The sequence below is a fragment of the Lepisma saccharinum genome, chromosome 8 (genome assembly GCF_977018435.1).
Source record: "Lepisma saccharinum chromosome 8, izLepSacc3.1, whole genome shotgun sequence".
Taxonomy (NCBI): domain Eukaryota; kingdom Metazoa; phylum Arthropoda; class Insecta; order Zygentoma; family Lepismatidae; genus Lepisma; species Lepisma saccharinum.
This window is the reverse complement of record NC_139236.1, coordinates 90,862,805-90,879,436: the sequence shown is the minus strand read 5'-3', so window position 1 is coordinate 90,879,436 and position 16,632 is coordinate 90,862,805. Positions and strand designations below refer to the sequence as shown.

Sequence of the window (16,632 nt, the reverse complement as noted above, 5' to 3'; positions counted from 1 at the left end):
TACCGTTTGAAGGTTAAGAAAGCTGTGCACTTATGAACACCTGTGTAGATAGACGAACAACTTAAAATTTCGTTAGATACATCTGTAACTGTGCAGCCCCATCTCAGCAAGGCAATTAATTGTGATATACAGGAAACTTTCATCTGAAATACTCATTGTTACAGGAAATATTATTTAAGTTCGAGCTTTGTTTCTAGTCCACTTTATGCACGCGTAGGCTAATCGGGACTGGACCTTGAGTTTAAAGTGGGATTTGAGGAAAGAATATTAGCCTATTTATACAGTGATTGGAACAGGCAGGGGGGAGTGGGAGGTTTTAACGGCAACTTATAACCTAGTTTTCCTTTTTAAAAAAGTATAAAGGATCGGGTGATAATGTATTATAACAATTCCTACTAACAGAAGTCGAAATTTCCTTTTAAAAGCCATGACAACGTCGTTTTGCAGATCTGTTAATGCTTAGCACGATCCGCCACTGAATCATGTATTAGACCAAGCATTATCGCCAGCGAGACAACATTGTGTAAATCCTGTCGGTAAACTTGACGGTGTGGTGCACCATGAGAATTCAATTAAACTTCACGATACGGCTGTTCAGTATGCCTGCGTGTATTTAGCAGCCTTTGGGCTAGGTAGGTCAGGTCTGGTACTCTTGGACTTTTCTGGGTTGCAGAATATGGGTGTGTAAAGAAGCACAAGCCTGCGCGGAAAATAGTACGTTGCAAAGCCACTCGTTAGTTTTCACTAATGCGGTTCGACGAGCTAAAAACAACAGAAAAAGTTCGTACAAGACTTACACTTCTTACGAATGCAAAATGTTTCACTTTCTCGAAGTAGCACTTTGCGATGTAATATAATTTCGTTAAGATCTGGCGTTATCACATTTACGATTAGCAAAATCAGATTTTTCACTTAAATTCCACGAGAACATAATAGGAATATTCTGCACCAATGTTCGTACACGTTAGGTGTTCGACCTATGAACTCGTCACTATTTGTACTGATGTTCCCTGTTCATATAACGTCAGAATCCTATGGTGTTAGTATAATGACCTACAAATCACGTTCACAGTGATCTCGCCAACTGTGTGTGTGTCTTCATGTCTATCATCATTCATCCTAATCGTTGTGACTAGTTAAATGTGGGGGAAAAGAGATGTGAAACAAGATTTGAAAAATGCAAACACCAAAGTCCTTATTTCGGATACCTATCAAACGCATTTGTTCTTACATTTCGTTAGTTCATCATTCTAACTCGCTACCGTGATTAACATAACGTCGTAGGAAATTGGCGTGCATTACTTAAAACTTGGACACGTAATGTCTCATTTATCTTATAAATTTGGCAACACCGGCGTCGATTGAATGCAACAGACACACAGCGCCACCTGTGTACTGCGAGCGTTGATCCGGTGTGCTGTAAGTAAATGTGGCCTCCTTGCGTGGTGTTGAGTAATGGCGAAGTTAAATTGTTTCCAGTTTTTAATTGACAACTTTCGAAGAACATATTTACTATTTTACTTATAAGTTACTTCTGGAGAAGGATCTGTACGTACATTTGTTGGAAACTACTGCTTTCGTACTCTGTGTGTTCGTCGGTTCAGCCAGGCTGTGTAAGGTAAGCTATGCTCCTACTGGGAACCTTTTAAATTTTAGCAACCACGATAAAATCTAAAAAAAAAAAGAACACATTGTTGACATAAAGTGCTTTTAAATTTTAAAAAAATGCTATATTAAACACATTTTTATGTACACAAAGTCGCGAAGTAACACGATTTTTTTCTAATAAGTGGTTTTGTGTTCTTCCCGCCAGTTCGACGTAACGTCTCGTTTTTATCGTGGAATTATGTTTACCATATTTTACGTACTATAACCAGTGTCGGAAATTGGTTGGGGGGGAATAATTTCTGGTATGCAGGTTTTTAAAAATGTTTTTTAGTCTTAATATTTAAAAATTCAGTCAGGTTCGTGTCCTTTTCGCAGCCACTAACATTGCACAACAAGTCAAGATTGCACATTGCACAACAAGATTTTAAGCAGAACAAAGATTTTTTGACAATCTTTGTAATTAACAAGGATCTTTGAAGTATCGAGCAATTACATGTTTATTAGTCAAGTTATATTGTGAGCACAAAAGGTTGAGATTAAAAACACTTCCATTTTAATGGTGAAAACATCTTGATGCATGAAAACCCGAAAATAACTTCGAAAAATGAAGGTTCTAGATAGGCTATTTCTGTGTGTTTGTCTTTATTTCTAACAGGCATACTTCATGCCATAGTGTGACTGGGATAAGTAATTCTTGTAACTCTCGTGTTCATAACGACGTCACAAGAGGCTTACGTGTTAAACGTTTAAACCAACTCGTGACCTGGTTAGAGGCTACATGCATTTGTAGGGCTACTTATAAAAACTATATATTTTGTGATGTATAGTGGAAGAAGTGTTCATTCGAGTTACCAACCCCGGTCGGTAGCTAAGGAGTGCTTCAATTGTTTTTTCATGCTCGTGAGGTATCGTGGGAACAAATCTTCAAATCTCACATACAAGAAGTGTGTAATGCTCCTCGTAAATGAAGATACGTGAATGAAAAAGTTCATTCTGTGTTATTTGCTCGTAACGAACATTGAAATCGAAGTTGAAATTTGACAAATTTTCCTTCGCATGATTCATTTCCTTGGTATTTCGCACTGAAAATTGTGAATATTTGTAGTGATGCATTTTGTGGGCACGTTTCGTATTTCACAGCATGTATGGATTAATCAACCACAGACAGAAGAAAAATGCACAATACCCGATCCCTTGTGCACTCTACTTCATAAAAAATTCCACACTCTTCTAGTTTCTGACAAGACAATTATCTGATACGAAATGTAGGACCACGCTTTTGCATTGAAGTATGCATTCCTACATGTCTGTGAACTTTACCTACAAGATGTGAAAGAACAGTGTTGCAATATGAACATATAAAGAACATGAAACACACTAGAGAGTTCGGAATAAATATTAAATAGCTAAATTACTACTCGGTTATCATTGCGAACTTTGTCTCTTTGCTTGATGGTGAGTTGCAACAAGAAATAAGAGGGGACTGTTCTGTGAACGCATGCGTTTACTTGATACAATTTATAAGAAATGTAATAGTAGGCACGTTGCCAATTTGTACTTTCTCTTTTCTTTTACGTGTGTGCTGGAACAGACGTTGTCCTGGGGTTCGTTTCTGTCAATTCTCGAACCTTGCATTGCATAAAACAAAACTTACGTAGAATTTGTCTACATTTTTGTAGCCTGTACGTACGTGAGCTTTGAAGGAAACTTTGAGGAAAATGCAACTTAAATGTGACGTATATTTGACTGGAAAGTTTGTGTATCTTTAGAGTACAGAATGCAATACTGACTGCAGACAAGGGTTTGACGCTGTCCTAACTTAGTTCTCTCTTCCTCTAGATAGAACACAGTTACAACGCTTTTGCTAGCTGTACCCTTGACCCTCTGTACCCCGCCAAATAGTTGAAAGGTTTGCGTGGGTTTATCAAGATGACGTTATGAACGTTTACTGTTGCTTGTAGCTCTCGGAGATGGGTTGTGGTTAACTAAATTACCTCTGTTAGCCTTGAAGCAGCACAGCTCGAAGGCTTCGCACAATATAGCCAGGACGATAAACCAAAACACCAGACGGGACGTTGCCTATACCGTTTCATAAATACAAAATATTAATGACAAAAGCCAACAAATTTATAATCTGAAGTACGTTACATTAAAAATGTATCATAAAATAAAGTAAATCAAACACAAAGAGTGTAAACCTACGAAACCAAAGTAGAAGTGAAATTATCGTTAGGAATGTTAGATTTATCGGTGTTTACAACTTTACGATGTTAGGTTTGGCGCAGATAAGAATTTTCGATATTTTTCTCACGTTAGGAGTGCTAAGTTTGATGACGTTATTATTTTCACGTGTTTTTTCGCTAATTGGGTGTGCATACAACCGGTCTTAACCAACAACAAACTGCGAAAGTACGTCGAGATTGTAATTTGGGATCAAATATCTCGGTTATTTGTGGTTTCCACGCCGTGAAACACACATAAAACATGCACATTTATTATGAAAACAGAAATCGACATAGTTCTCGAGTGGGTACAGTCGGTCAAGGGCCCCTTATTAACATGTATTGTGCTGTTAACGTCAAACTTAAGATTTCGAATCTCTTTACGTTAAGGAATGGGAGGAGCAGGAAATCACTTTGGATCATCACTTCGCCTGCTTTCCAATAGCTATATGAAATTCCACATGATGTATTTTTGTGTACGACATTTAGGTAGTTATAAGTGGGGAAATTACATACACAAAAAAAAACACCCACTTATTCACCTTGAAGATAACCAAGTTCATTTTTCTATTTCGTTTATTTACGTCGCTTTTTCATCTCGTTGGTTAAACGCGACGAGGAGGATGTATGATAACATGCCTTAATAAGGATTCGAACCTGGGACTCTGGCTTCATAGTGCGTTGTTCTGACCACTTCACCAAGGACATGATCTCATGAATATCAATATACTTGTACAAGACGCATACAAATTTATTTAATTGAGTTAGAAACTTGATTTGGCAAATTATTATGGAGTGCATATGTTTTTTTATGCACATTATTTACAGCACGTAATTTCTGGAGGGGTCCGAACCTAGAGTCTCAGATGATAATAATAATAATGATCATAATTCATTAATAAAGTTAACTGTGAGTAACAAAAAATAATATTTTGTTTTAATTTGTTCCTAAAGAATGCGTGAATTTCTTCATTTCTGTGTAAAGCGAAAACAGTGTTCAGATATTTAACTGTGCCTTTACGTAGAAGTTCACTACATATTTTCGTGATTGGTACAACCGGTCAGGGTTCTGTGTCAATAACTCACTTCTTTATTCACGTTGACGTGCAATAGACTAGACCTTAACGCGAGAAATAAAATATTTTACTTACATATTGATCCTCTCCTTGTTCCTTCGTGCCTTCTCTTTCTCTATTTTTGTCTTCTTTCTTACTCTCACTTTTTATCCTTTCTCCCTCTTTCTTTCTTTTCTTCTCTCCTCATCTTTCTTCATTTTTGTTTCTTCCTTCTTTATCTTCTCCATCTCCCTTTATATTTCTCTCTCTACTTGTTCCTCTCCATTTTTCTCTCTATCCCCTTCTTTCTCATTTTCTTCCCTCTCTCTCTCCCCACATTTCTTCGTTTTTCATTCTATCGCTCCCTCTCTCTTTTCTATCTCCATCTCCCTCTCTCTCAGGTCACTCTTCCACTTTCTCTCTCTGTCCCATCTTTTTCCCTCACTTCATCTTGCCCCAGGAGTATGGGTGTTCTACGCGAGTGTTCCTTCATCACTCATGTGTAGAACAATACAGGACACCCGGTTGCCATGGGGCCTGAAAATTTTCACCTGACACCAGAATTTTTAAATTCAGGTCGAATTTTAATATATATATATATATATATATATATATATATAAAGGGTTTTCCAATAAGGGCGGGTCGATGTTGGCAGCCTGTGGCGGCCATGTTGTTTTGGTGGCGTCTGTCTAATCTGTTGTTTCCTTTTCAGGCACTGATGCCAAATCACCATGGCAAGTTACACGATTGAGCAGCGCGTCCAAATGATAAAACTTTATTATCAAAATAAGTGTTCGTTAGTGCAAACGTTGCACGCGTTGCGCCCATTTTACGGCAGACGCGGTGGCCCTTCAAAGTCGACTCTCCAACGTTTGGTGGCCAAATTCGAGACGACCGGTTCGGTAAACAATCAGCCAACACCCGTACGTCAAAGGAACGCCAGATCGGCTGAGAACATCGCCGCGGTCTGTGAAAGTGTGCAGGAGAACCCGAGGCAGTCAATTCCTCGCCGTGCACAAGAACTCGGCCTTTCGCAGACTTCAACTTGGCGAATTTTGCATCGGGACTTGGGCCTACACCCGTACAAGATCCAACTGACCCAGGAGCTCAAAGTTAATGACCATAGACAACGCCGTTTGTTCGCTGACTGGGCTTCGGAGCGTTTGGAAGAGGACCCCAATTTTGGCCGAAAAATCATCTTTAGCGACGAGGCGCATTTTTGGATGAATGGCTGTGTTAATAAGCAAAATTGCCGTATATGGGACGACGCCAACCCACACGAGGTTCACCAGGTAGCATTGCATCCACAAAAAGTTACTGTTTGGTGCGGATGTTTGGCCGGCGGCATCATTGGTCCGTACTTTTTTGAAAACGACGTTGGTGAGGCCATCACCGTCAACGGCGAGCGCTACAGAACGATGATAACCGATTTCTTTTGGCCCAAATTGAACGATATGGACATAGACGACATGTGGTTCCAGCAGGACGGCGCTACGTGCCACACAGCGGACGCCACGATGGACATTCTGCATGAACGATTTGAAGGTATGGTTATCTCTCGCAGAGGTGACGTGAATTAGCCACCAAGATCGTGCGATTTGACCCCGCTAGACTTTTTCTTGTGGGGTTTCCTGAAGTCGCAGGTCTATGCCAATAAGCCGCAATCGACCGATGCCCTTAAAGTCAACATCACCCAGGCCATCGCTCAAATTCACCCGGATCTATGCGACAGTGTCATTGAAAATTGGACCACTCGGATAAGTGCCACCGTGAGAAGCCGCGGCGGACATTTGAACGATGTTATATTCCATACATAATGGCATACATGGGCCTTTCAAATGAAAAAAGAATTTCGTTCATACCTCACACACAGCTTGTTTTATTCCATTTCAACATCGACCCGCCCTTATTGGAAAACCCTTTATATTATATACTCCTCACAAAAAGTTTGGAATATTGTTACGTTAGACAATAGGTGATTTACACGGCCTTGGAATGCAACAACACATGCTATCTCTCTTGTGGACGTTGTCGTCTTTTCCCAACATATGTCACCGTGCCTATCACCCATTGCCTAATATAATAATACTCCAAACTTGTGCCTAATAAAACAATATTCCAAATTTTTGTGAGAAGTGTGTATATATACAGTAAAAAAAAGTAAAAAAAGTAAAGTGTTCCCCTGTGCATAGCACCACGCCATGAAGGCGTATAGGGGGTGTGGGGGTAACGCCCCACACTTTCTTGATCCGGTCGTGAGTGGGGGTGATGTGATCAGCATCACGCCCCTGACCGCCTTTACCCCCCAGGGTTTCCCCCAGGTACCCATGTTATTCGACGCTGGGTGGGCGCCGGGGCCGCTTTCACCGTAAGAAAAGTTCCCGGATTTGAACCGGCCGGGGATCGAACCCGGGACCTTGAGCATGGTAGTCAGACGCGCTACCGACTGAGCCACCGCGGCCACTGTGTATATATACAGGGTGTCCCTGTGTATATATACAGGGTGTCTCAAAAGTAATAGCGCAAACTGGCACAGGTGAAAGTACACGATAATACGTAGAAGCAAAAAGTCTCGGTAAATATGAATCTGCAAATGAGCCGTTTTCGAAGTAATCGCGAATGTTGCGATTAAAAGCCGCCACTGACTTCATTGTTTGTAAACGTTCTCCCAGTTGGTAAAATGCTAATAATGCGTGCGGATGTATTGTTAGAAGCCATCACTGATTACATTTTGTAAACACAGAGTGCTTTACTCGTTGAGCTTTCCGAGCTTTGCTCTTTGTTTACAAAACAGAACATTTTCGAGAGGTGGCGTTACAAACAAACAGGATGGATACAATCAGTACAGAGAATTAATTGTACATGCAATGACATCTCCAATGACTGTTCTGTATTCTTAGAATTTTACCAACTAGGACGACGTTTACAAACATGGAAGTCAGTGGCGGCTTTTAACCCCACACTGTAAAAAGTTGACAGTAAAAAAAACGGTCCAAGACCGTCAATTCTCGCTGCCATCCAGATACCGTAAAAATTACGGTGACCGTAAATTTCTTTTTACGGATACCTGTATATTAAACGGTAATATACCGTAATTTTGACAAGTTTGTTTTTTTAAAAAATACGGCATAATGCCGTAATTTAAACAATAATTGGCTGTATTTAGATGGAATACCTTTTTGCATAATGTAAAAAATGATACCTTTTTGGCCAGACAATGTCAAAAAGTTATTTTCACATTACATATTGATGATTGATTTTGTTCTGGCATAGGTATAAAATTTCCAATTTCACTGCCAATGTATGTGCTTAAAACACTCCTTGGCAGCACAGTTCATCGTTTTCCACGATACTAAGGCATTTAGAGAGAATTTTACATTTGCACAACACACAATTGATTTACGTACCCTTGCACAGGTCGACAGTAGTTAGAAAGTAAAAATTACCTGTTTAACTAGGGGGAAATACTGAACTACGAATTACGTATTAGAGTCCCCTTCTGGCTTCTGTAGTGGACTGGTGAGCTAACGTCCCATAAAGCTACATGTGCCAGGTATGAAACCCAGTTCATACATGAGTATCATTGTATTTATTATACCCATTCCGTCATTTATAATCATTATCACATTTAACCCAATATGCAGAAAGAAACAAAAATACCAAAATAATAATTACAACTTATAAATAAAATAGAATTTCACCAACTCCATAACCATCAATGTCATACATTTTCATTGGACAAAATTAACATGTTCTTGAAGGCAATGTTTTAATTATTTTATTAGATACTTCCAGGCCCTCTGATGGCACAATGCTATTATTCTTACCTTGTGATCGAGTCCTGAGTTCAATACCCTGGTGGAGGCATAATGCAATGGTTTGGATTCCACTTCAAAACTGTAGGTCCAGCCCCAATTAGCCTATCTGAACATAAAGTGGACTTGAAACTATACCTCTCCATTTACTACAATATGTATGTGTGCGCGAATGCATTGTAAGGATATGATACATTCACAAAGAAAAACAGTTATGAGGAAAAGGTGAAATATGTTTAAAATCCTTCCAAGCAAAAAACAAATTCTCAGTGTTTTCAGATATTCAGGAATCCTGTGAACATGGGCGTCCAGAAGGGGGGCAAGGGGGCCCATGGCCCCTCCCTGGAAAATGAATGTGTATATCTAAAAATTATATATTTCACACATAATTTCATTTCAATCACAGTAATTTATGTTAATTATTATAAATTCGTTGAAGAAACATGATAATTTCAGACTGAAATATTGTTTTTTGAGAGGTCATCACTATTTTAGAGGAAAATATGTGTCCTTTGCCCCCCCTGGAAAAAATTACCTTACTTGCCCCTCCCTGGAAAAAATTCTGCGGACTTCCATGCCTGTGTATAACATAATAGAAAGCAGAAAGGAAAACATAGCCCTCAAACCTTAAAATTTCAATGTTTTAGCATTTATGGAAATACATTTCCATAATGAGACTACTTTGTTAGTACAATAATTATTATTACTTAAATTAGGAAATATTACAAAAATATCTGTAATTGAACTGAAAAAAAAATAATTTCACTTCAAGTTCCTCACAATGCAACAAGTAAATCACAAATTGCACTCATAAACACACACAATACTATAATAAGCCGAAGTTTTTCTGTAGGCAAATGATAAAAAGATTCTCTCTCCTTGACCACATGAATTCTACAAAAGTCTGAGAAGTTCCTAGATCTGACTTTATTCTCATCTTCAGGGTAAAGGTAAAGAAGTAATTCTAGCCTGAAGATAGTGGCATTATTCTCAAAAGCTCAGAAACAGTTGCAGAACCCACTTGATCGATAGCCCAAGAGAATCAATTCAACATAAAAAATTAATAAATAAATAAGTAAAATAAGATTTAAAAAAAATGGATTTTACTGACATTACTACCAATCTTCCATCCCTGATATTGGTGCAATCCTCAAATACTTTTCAGTTTTAAAAATGGAATTTTCAAATGAGATATAATAATTCAAATAATATAAATAATTTATTCAAATCAACCAAGTACATAATTATAATTTACTTTTTATTTATTTTCACTTTACACTTGTTTCTTTGCATTTTGTCAAATAATTACTACATTGCACTTGTGCTTTTTTCTTCTTAACTTAGGACACTTCTGCTGGATTAAATCACCTGGGAAGAAGAAATATACCATTAAGGAATTTGATACAAAACCAAATGCTATTGCAGCAGCATAAATTTAAAATTTCATTAATTCTCAAGTAACAGAATAACATTGTCAAAGGTGTTCAGTGGTGCGTAAGCTCAGTAGTAGTTTCCCACTGATACAGTTCCCTCAAAAAATAAATACATATGTGGAAAGGTGGCAGAAATTGTCACCATTCCATGAAGGCACATGGTTCCACATTATCTACTGGCTACAGTGGAGATGATGTGATCAGTACCATGTTTCAGCTGTCTCACCCCCTCCCTTCCCAGTTACCCATAGAGTAAACTAATTTGAAAAAGTAACTATACTAACTTAGCTACTAAGCCAGCCCTGGTTTATTTCAGTCTGTAGAGCAATGACATGGTATGCCAAAGAACTTGGTTTGTGTCCTGGTCAAGCCTGAATTTTCTTTGCAAAAATTTCTACGCAGTACATCTCCTATGTGAACCATGACAATCCAGTTAGTTGGGTGTCTTTACTGCCAAGAGACAATTGAAGTCTGCATTATGTCAGTTCAAAACAAGAAGAGAACTTCTTATGTACGTTTTTGCAAGTTTTCATTTTCAGTGTCATTACGAGTATTATTAAAGTGGTTAACAGAAAACAAAACTAAAATTCAAAAAAGCAATGAAACAAGAAATGGAGATACAATAACATGCTGTACAGTAGCCTGCATGTTGAAATGCAATCATGAAAATATGTATTCCATATTTGTTTTTATTTGTAAAATGACATATATCATCATCATCATCAGTATTCCACCACGTTTTCCACATTTTTAGAGAAGTTTGCAGATTTCATCCATATATTTAATAGAAACATAATCCATATTTAATGGAAACATGGTCTCCACTTAACGTTTCATGAAATTTAGTGTATAGCTGTGGTAAATTATGGTATCACAGCACTGGTGGGGCCCAACTTCCACATTGCGCTGTGCCTTCATGTCATGGTGCATGATGGGCTTTACCTTACTTCCGTTCCGTGTGTGCCAAATCATATGGTAAACCCAGTACTGCATTCAGTGTTTAAACCATTCATCTTTTAGATCTAAGAGACAATACTAAGATGAGAAATGACCAATATTATGATTAAATAATAAATGGTACAGTGGGATGCACAAGTATTGGGTCAGCAAATTGTCCATAACAATTTTCATTCATATTTCTCTTGCTTCTTTCGTGTTTTTAGGGACTGACCTTTTATGTATGCAAGTGCTGGTGTAGAAATTTTCAGCAGCTTGTTTGACATTTTGTTTCATTTTTTTAAGCACTCATTTCGTAAAACAAGGGCAATAAACATGGCGATGGACAATTTACTTTGCAATTCTTATGCATCTCATTGTACAACAAACCACATCCATACTGACAAGAAGACTCAAACTCTGAATGTTTGGTGATTAAAGTATGGGTCTAGCACTAAAACCACATTGCCACTGACCCAACCACCTGTTTTATGCACTGAATTGATGTGAATATTTCAGGAGAATTAAAAATATTTGAACTACAAATTTGGAGCTTTTTAATTATTATGTGAAAGTTTGTGCAGTGTTCCATTCACACATGATACAACAGATTCGACAGTGTCAACCATTCAATTCTGTTAACTAAACTGGCAAACTATGGGTGTGCTCCTTTGTACTGTTCCTGGTTTAAGAGTTTCTTGTCTCAGCGAACTTTCAGAGTAAAATTTAAGTCTAGTTTCTCCATCCCTGGAAATGTGTCAAGAGGTGTTCCTCAAGGGTCGCCCTTAGGGCCCTTACTTTTCAATATATTTTTGAATGATATTGAATATGTCATAAAACATGCTAAATATCTTGCATACGCCGACGACATTAAATTATATTTACAAATCGATGATAATATTTCTCATGAGAAACTTCAGGATGATATTAACTCAGTTTATGTTTGGGTTAATGCAAACCAATTGACCATAAATTCATTAAAATCATCTGTGATAGCATTCTCTAGGAAAGAAAACTTCAAAATTTTTAATTACTTTATCAGTAATAATATCATCAAACATGTGAAATCCATGAAAGATCTGGGCATTATTTTGGACAGACGCTTAAAATTTGAAGACTATATTAATCACATCATAAATAAAGCAAGAAAGCAATGTACCTATATTATAAAAAAATGGAGTTGTTCAAACAACTTACAATTTCTAATATTAATGTTTACAACTTTTGTCAGACCTATAGTGGAATACAACATTCCGATTTGGTATTACGCATGTAGTGCTAAGATGAAACAATCAATAGAAAAAATACAAAACAGATTTATCACATTTATATATTACAAATTCAAGCTATTCAAATACTATTATGAGTATGATAACCTACTGAATCACCTAGAAATAGACAGACTTAATGTCAGAGCTGAAAAACGAATTTTATCTTATATGGAAGGAATCTTGGAGGGAAAATATATCGTACCAAAACTCCTTCGAATGATATGCCTTAAGGTGAAATCATATAATTTGAGAGGAAATAGCGAATTATTATGTCTGGATAAGAACTACAAAAATAACAATTATGTTCTGTATCTCATAAACAGCTATAATTCGAATACTGTGAAATAGATAGTGATAACGTTGTTAAAACCATTTCAATGACATATATAAGGATAACTATTTCAGAACTCTTTTATAGTTCTATAGATGAAATATAACAATTGTACTTTTGTTTATGCGTTTTTAAAATTCTAGTAGTTTTAGGTTATGTTTTGCTAAATATTTTCAAATGCTCGGTAGTCCAATACTTTGGTTTTGGATACCTTGAAATATGTAACTTTGTAACCTTGTAACCATGTAACATGCAATACTGCTGTATTAAGGCTGGAAAGCTGTTCTCGGCAGTTTAAAAACACTTTTAAATAAATAAATAAATAAACATACCTTTTGCCAAACTCCAATGTGTTGCATGCTTGAAATGGATACTGATATAGCATTTAGGAAGCCAAGCATTCTATCAATCCTTGCTCAATTGAAAGCATAATTTCCATGCATTCTATTAGGGACGATCCTGTAATAACAATAATAAATTTAAGAATCTCATTCAAAATATCAAATATATGAACAAACAAAAAAAAAACAACTTGCATTCAATACACGTAAGGGTTATTTCAAAGAATGTCAATTGGCCCACTTTTAAGGAAAGCCCACTCTGACCTTAAATACTTACAGGAGTTTGTATGATAAATTGGCAGCATTTTTTAAAAAAGTAGGCCCTGTGTGTTAGTATCAATTCAAGTAATTGTTCAATTCCATGACCCACTCTTTCCACATACAGCCATTCACATGGGAAGTAAAGGTAAAGGGATTGAATAATAGTTGTCAGAACACAAGATTGAAAACTTTCAATAACCTTTACCATGATTTATTTTATTTATCTTTCAAGCTAACTTCCAACCATTGAGTGAGTAACATTTCAAATTTCTTATAAAAACTTATTGGATCCATTTCTAATGGGAGGAGGGGTGGGTATTTTGTTGCTTCAGGTTCTAGTTGAAAACATGAAAAGCAACTTACTTGTGGATCTTGTCCAAAAGAGGTTCCAATGCAGTTTCTAGGACCTCCCACAGAAATTTCACAGCTCACTACCCATTGGCACAGTTCTTGGCATATCTTTTACTTTCCAGACTTAAAATCAGAATTTTTCATAAAAACCTGTAATTAAATGAATTTTGAGCATGAAAACCATAAATTATTAACAATTTTGAACAGGTTTAAACTTAATGATAACAATCAAACCATAAATTACCTAAATCTACTGTATTAAACTTATATTGTGTCATTGTTTTGATTACTAGAACTTTAAATCCAAATTTTGTCCAAAATTGCAATTCTTGCGAGAGAAAAAGAATTTTAAATCAGTCATAAGATACCCAATTACAGTTAAATATGCATGAATGCTAATTGTTGCAGTCATAAACAGTTTAAACTTGAAGGGAAATACAAAATAACACCAAGAACTAACATCTTTCATGTCAGTACCACTCAGTTTTTATGTAAAAGTGTCATTCTTGGAAAATGCCGCAAAACCGAAGGAATTTTGAATTATTACAAAAATTTTGCTTTTACTTCACATTATTTGCTTAGAACTAGCAGAAGGATTTTAAGTGGATGCTCAATATGTTATGGAACATCCAAATAGTTAATATTAGTGAAAATCAATGTTGCCATCTTATTTTTTTAGAAAATTCCTCAGTGTTCCGCAGATAAAAATTTCTAAGTTTCAATTTTGTTTTCACATACAAAGTTAAATATAACACCTCCAACTTGTGTAAATGTACACTATTATAATTACTCATAAATTTGTATTTTTAACCATTCACTTGACATTTTGTCAAAATTATGTAATTCTACTTACCTAAATACAAAATTATGAATAAAATGAACAATATTGGGAGACCAGTTCTTCATTTGTAAATCTCCCATGGGATTAAATACTTCTCAACAGATAACCTTAGCTAGATCAAAATATCTTTACTCTGATGGGGTCTAGAACCCAATATTGAATTTTACTATAATTTTGGGACTTTCAGATAAATTTCGACTAATTTCCATGATTTTTTTTTTCAGTGTACAGGATAAGTGAAGGAAGGGGACAATTGAAGCACACCGTGTCATTTTTTCCCGTAAAGCTTTTAAACCCTTCCCTGGAATTATTTATGTGTGGAGGTTCAGGATTAACAGTATCATTCAGTCACTACTGATGAAATCCATACAATTTCAGCCAGTACTTTTAGGCTGTTATGCCAGATGAATAGTTAGGTACCCTTGACTTTCTGTACCACCAAGTGAAAGTTTTTGCATTTTTTATAAAGATTAAGTTGTTTATGTAGCTTTTCTGCTGTTTTTAGCTCAGGGAAATGAGTTATGGTGAAGTAAAGTACCTAGTTTCCTTAGCCAGAAGCAGGGAAGCTGGAAGGCTTTGTGCAAGTGCACCCAAAATATTAATAATAAAAGTCAATAATTGAAAATAAATATTAATTTTACATTTTAAATGTATTATAAAATAAAGTAAATCAAACACGAAGGACTTAAAACTCACAAAACCAAAATAGAAGTGTAACTATTGTTAGTAGTGCTAAGTTTGGTGACGTTATCATTTGCACGTATTTTAAGCTATTTGAATGTGCATACACCAATTTTGACCAATAAAAAGTTGCGAAAGTACTCCGAGATAGGAGGTTTTTAATTTACGTGAGCTGTGGTTTGGGATCAAATATCGCGGTTGTTCGTGCTTTCCGCGCTTAGAAGCACATTCTATGTTACATAAAACATCAAAACCTGTAAAGTAAGAAAAAATTGTACCTCAGAGACTGTTACTAAACATTTCTACCATCCGTAACTCGGCTATTGCAAGTTTCTGCTTTCAAAAATTTCTGAGTACTACTTGTAAACAACAGACACGCACTTCATATATCGTTTGTATACTACCTAATGAAAGTGACCGGTATTTGCAATGTGGTACATGTGATAAAGACATCGATGAATTTATATCTTCCACTACACAAGCAAATTGAATAAATGCACGTGGTTTTGGCTTCGTTGCATAGTACAGCAGTACAATAATAATAATATAGCACTAATAAACTGTGTTACAATGAATTTTCATTCCATTATGTTAAAAAATAAAAACATTATACGTACCTTGAGTTATGTAGATTTACTTTCCACGCAGGCATTCGAAGCACAACCATCGATAAAGAAGCACAACACAGCAACAAAAACATACGCTTCGGCCATGTTGGCCTGTGAAAGTTGACAAGCGACACAAATGCGCATGCGCGGCTTGGTCTAAAACGGTATGGAAGTATTTCCGATTCCACGGTCGAGTCCGTAAAATTTTTACGGTAGGATGTATTAAATTTCACGGTAACTTCTAACAGTGCACATTCGCGATTATCTCGAAAACGGCTCGTTTGCGGACCCATGTTTACTGAGACATGTTTGCTTCTATTATCGTGTACTTTCACCTGTGTAAGTTTGGGCTATTACTTTTGAGACACCCTGTATATATCGAGTTCACTTACGGAAATTTCCAATACTTTTTTTTTTGCATAATTTGTGGGATAATTAGACTCCGCGAAAATGCTGCATTTTTGAGGACCCCGCAAAAGATAAAAATGCTGGAGAAGTATCGGCCGGTATGTGCATATAAAATACAACCGATACTTTCCGAGGCGGGGGCATTTTATCTTGTAATACTTATGCAGCCTGCTCTACATGGCTTTTCCTAGTGTGTGTACTCGTATGTGTGTCGTCCACTGAGATTTTCAAGAGTGGCTATTTTTAATTTTGATATATATAATATTTGCATCTGTCAAATTCTGGAGATAAACCACCAACAATGCCCTGAAAATACCAATATGTATTACATGTAGGAATCAGACAATAACATAGATGAAACAATTGCATACTATTAGTCTTTGAGAAAACAAGTTTCAATTTGTTTACAATTTGGAGACACGCACTAGGCTGATTCAGCAGTTTTCTCCTTTCGGGTTGGGGGGACAAC

At 36.5% G+C, this 16,632-nt stretch overlaps 1 protein-coding gene and 1 long non-coding RNA gene across 2 annotated transcripts in view; one reads left to right on the top strand and one right to left on the bottom strand.

Moving 5' to 3' along the window:
* Positions 1 to 747: 747 nt before the first annotated feature.
* Positions 748 to 16,632, top strand: part of LOC145991894 (uncharacterized) — a 499,455-nt gene continuing 483,570 nt past the window's right edge. The window contains exons 1-2 of the mRNA XM_083127928.1: positions 748 to 780; positions 1,503 to 1,618. Coding sequence (XP_082984054.1) covers positions 748 to 780; positions 1,503 to 1,618 — 149 coding nt within the window. The remainder of the gene's footprint in view (positions 781 to 1,502; positions 1,619 to 16,632) is intronic.
* On the bottom strand, positions 10,045 to 13,759 carry LOC145991297 (uncharacterized). Its single transcript, XR_014442039.1, has 3 exons — positions 13,638 to 13,759; positions 13,005 to 13,131; positions 10,045 to 10,069 (listed from the first exon to the last, which is right to left on the bottom strand). It is a non-coding gene; the product is annotated as an uncharacterized LOC145991297 (long non-coding RNA).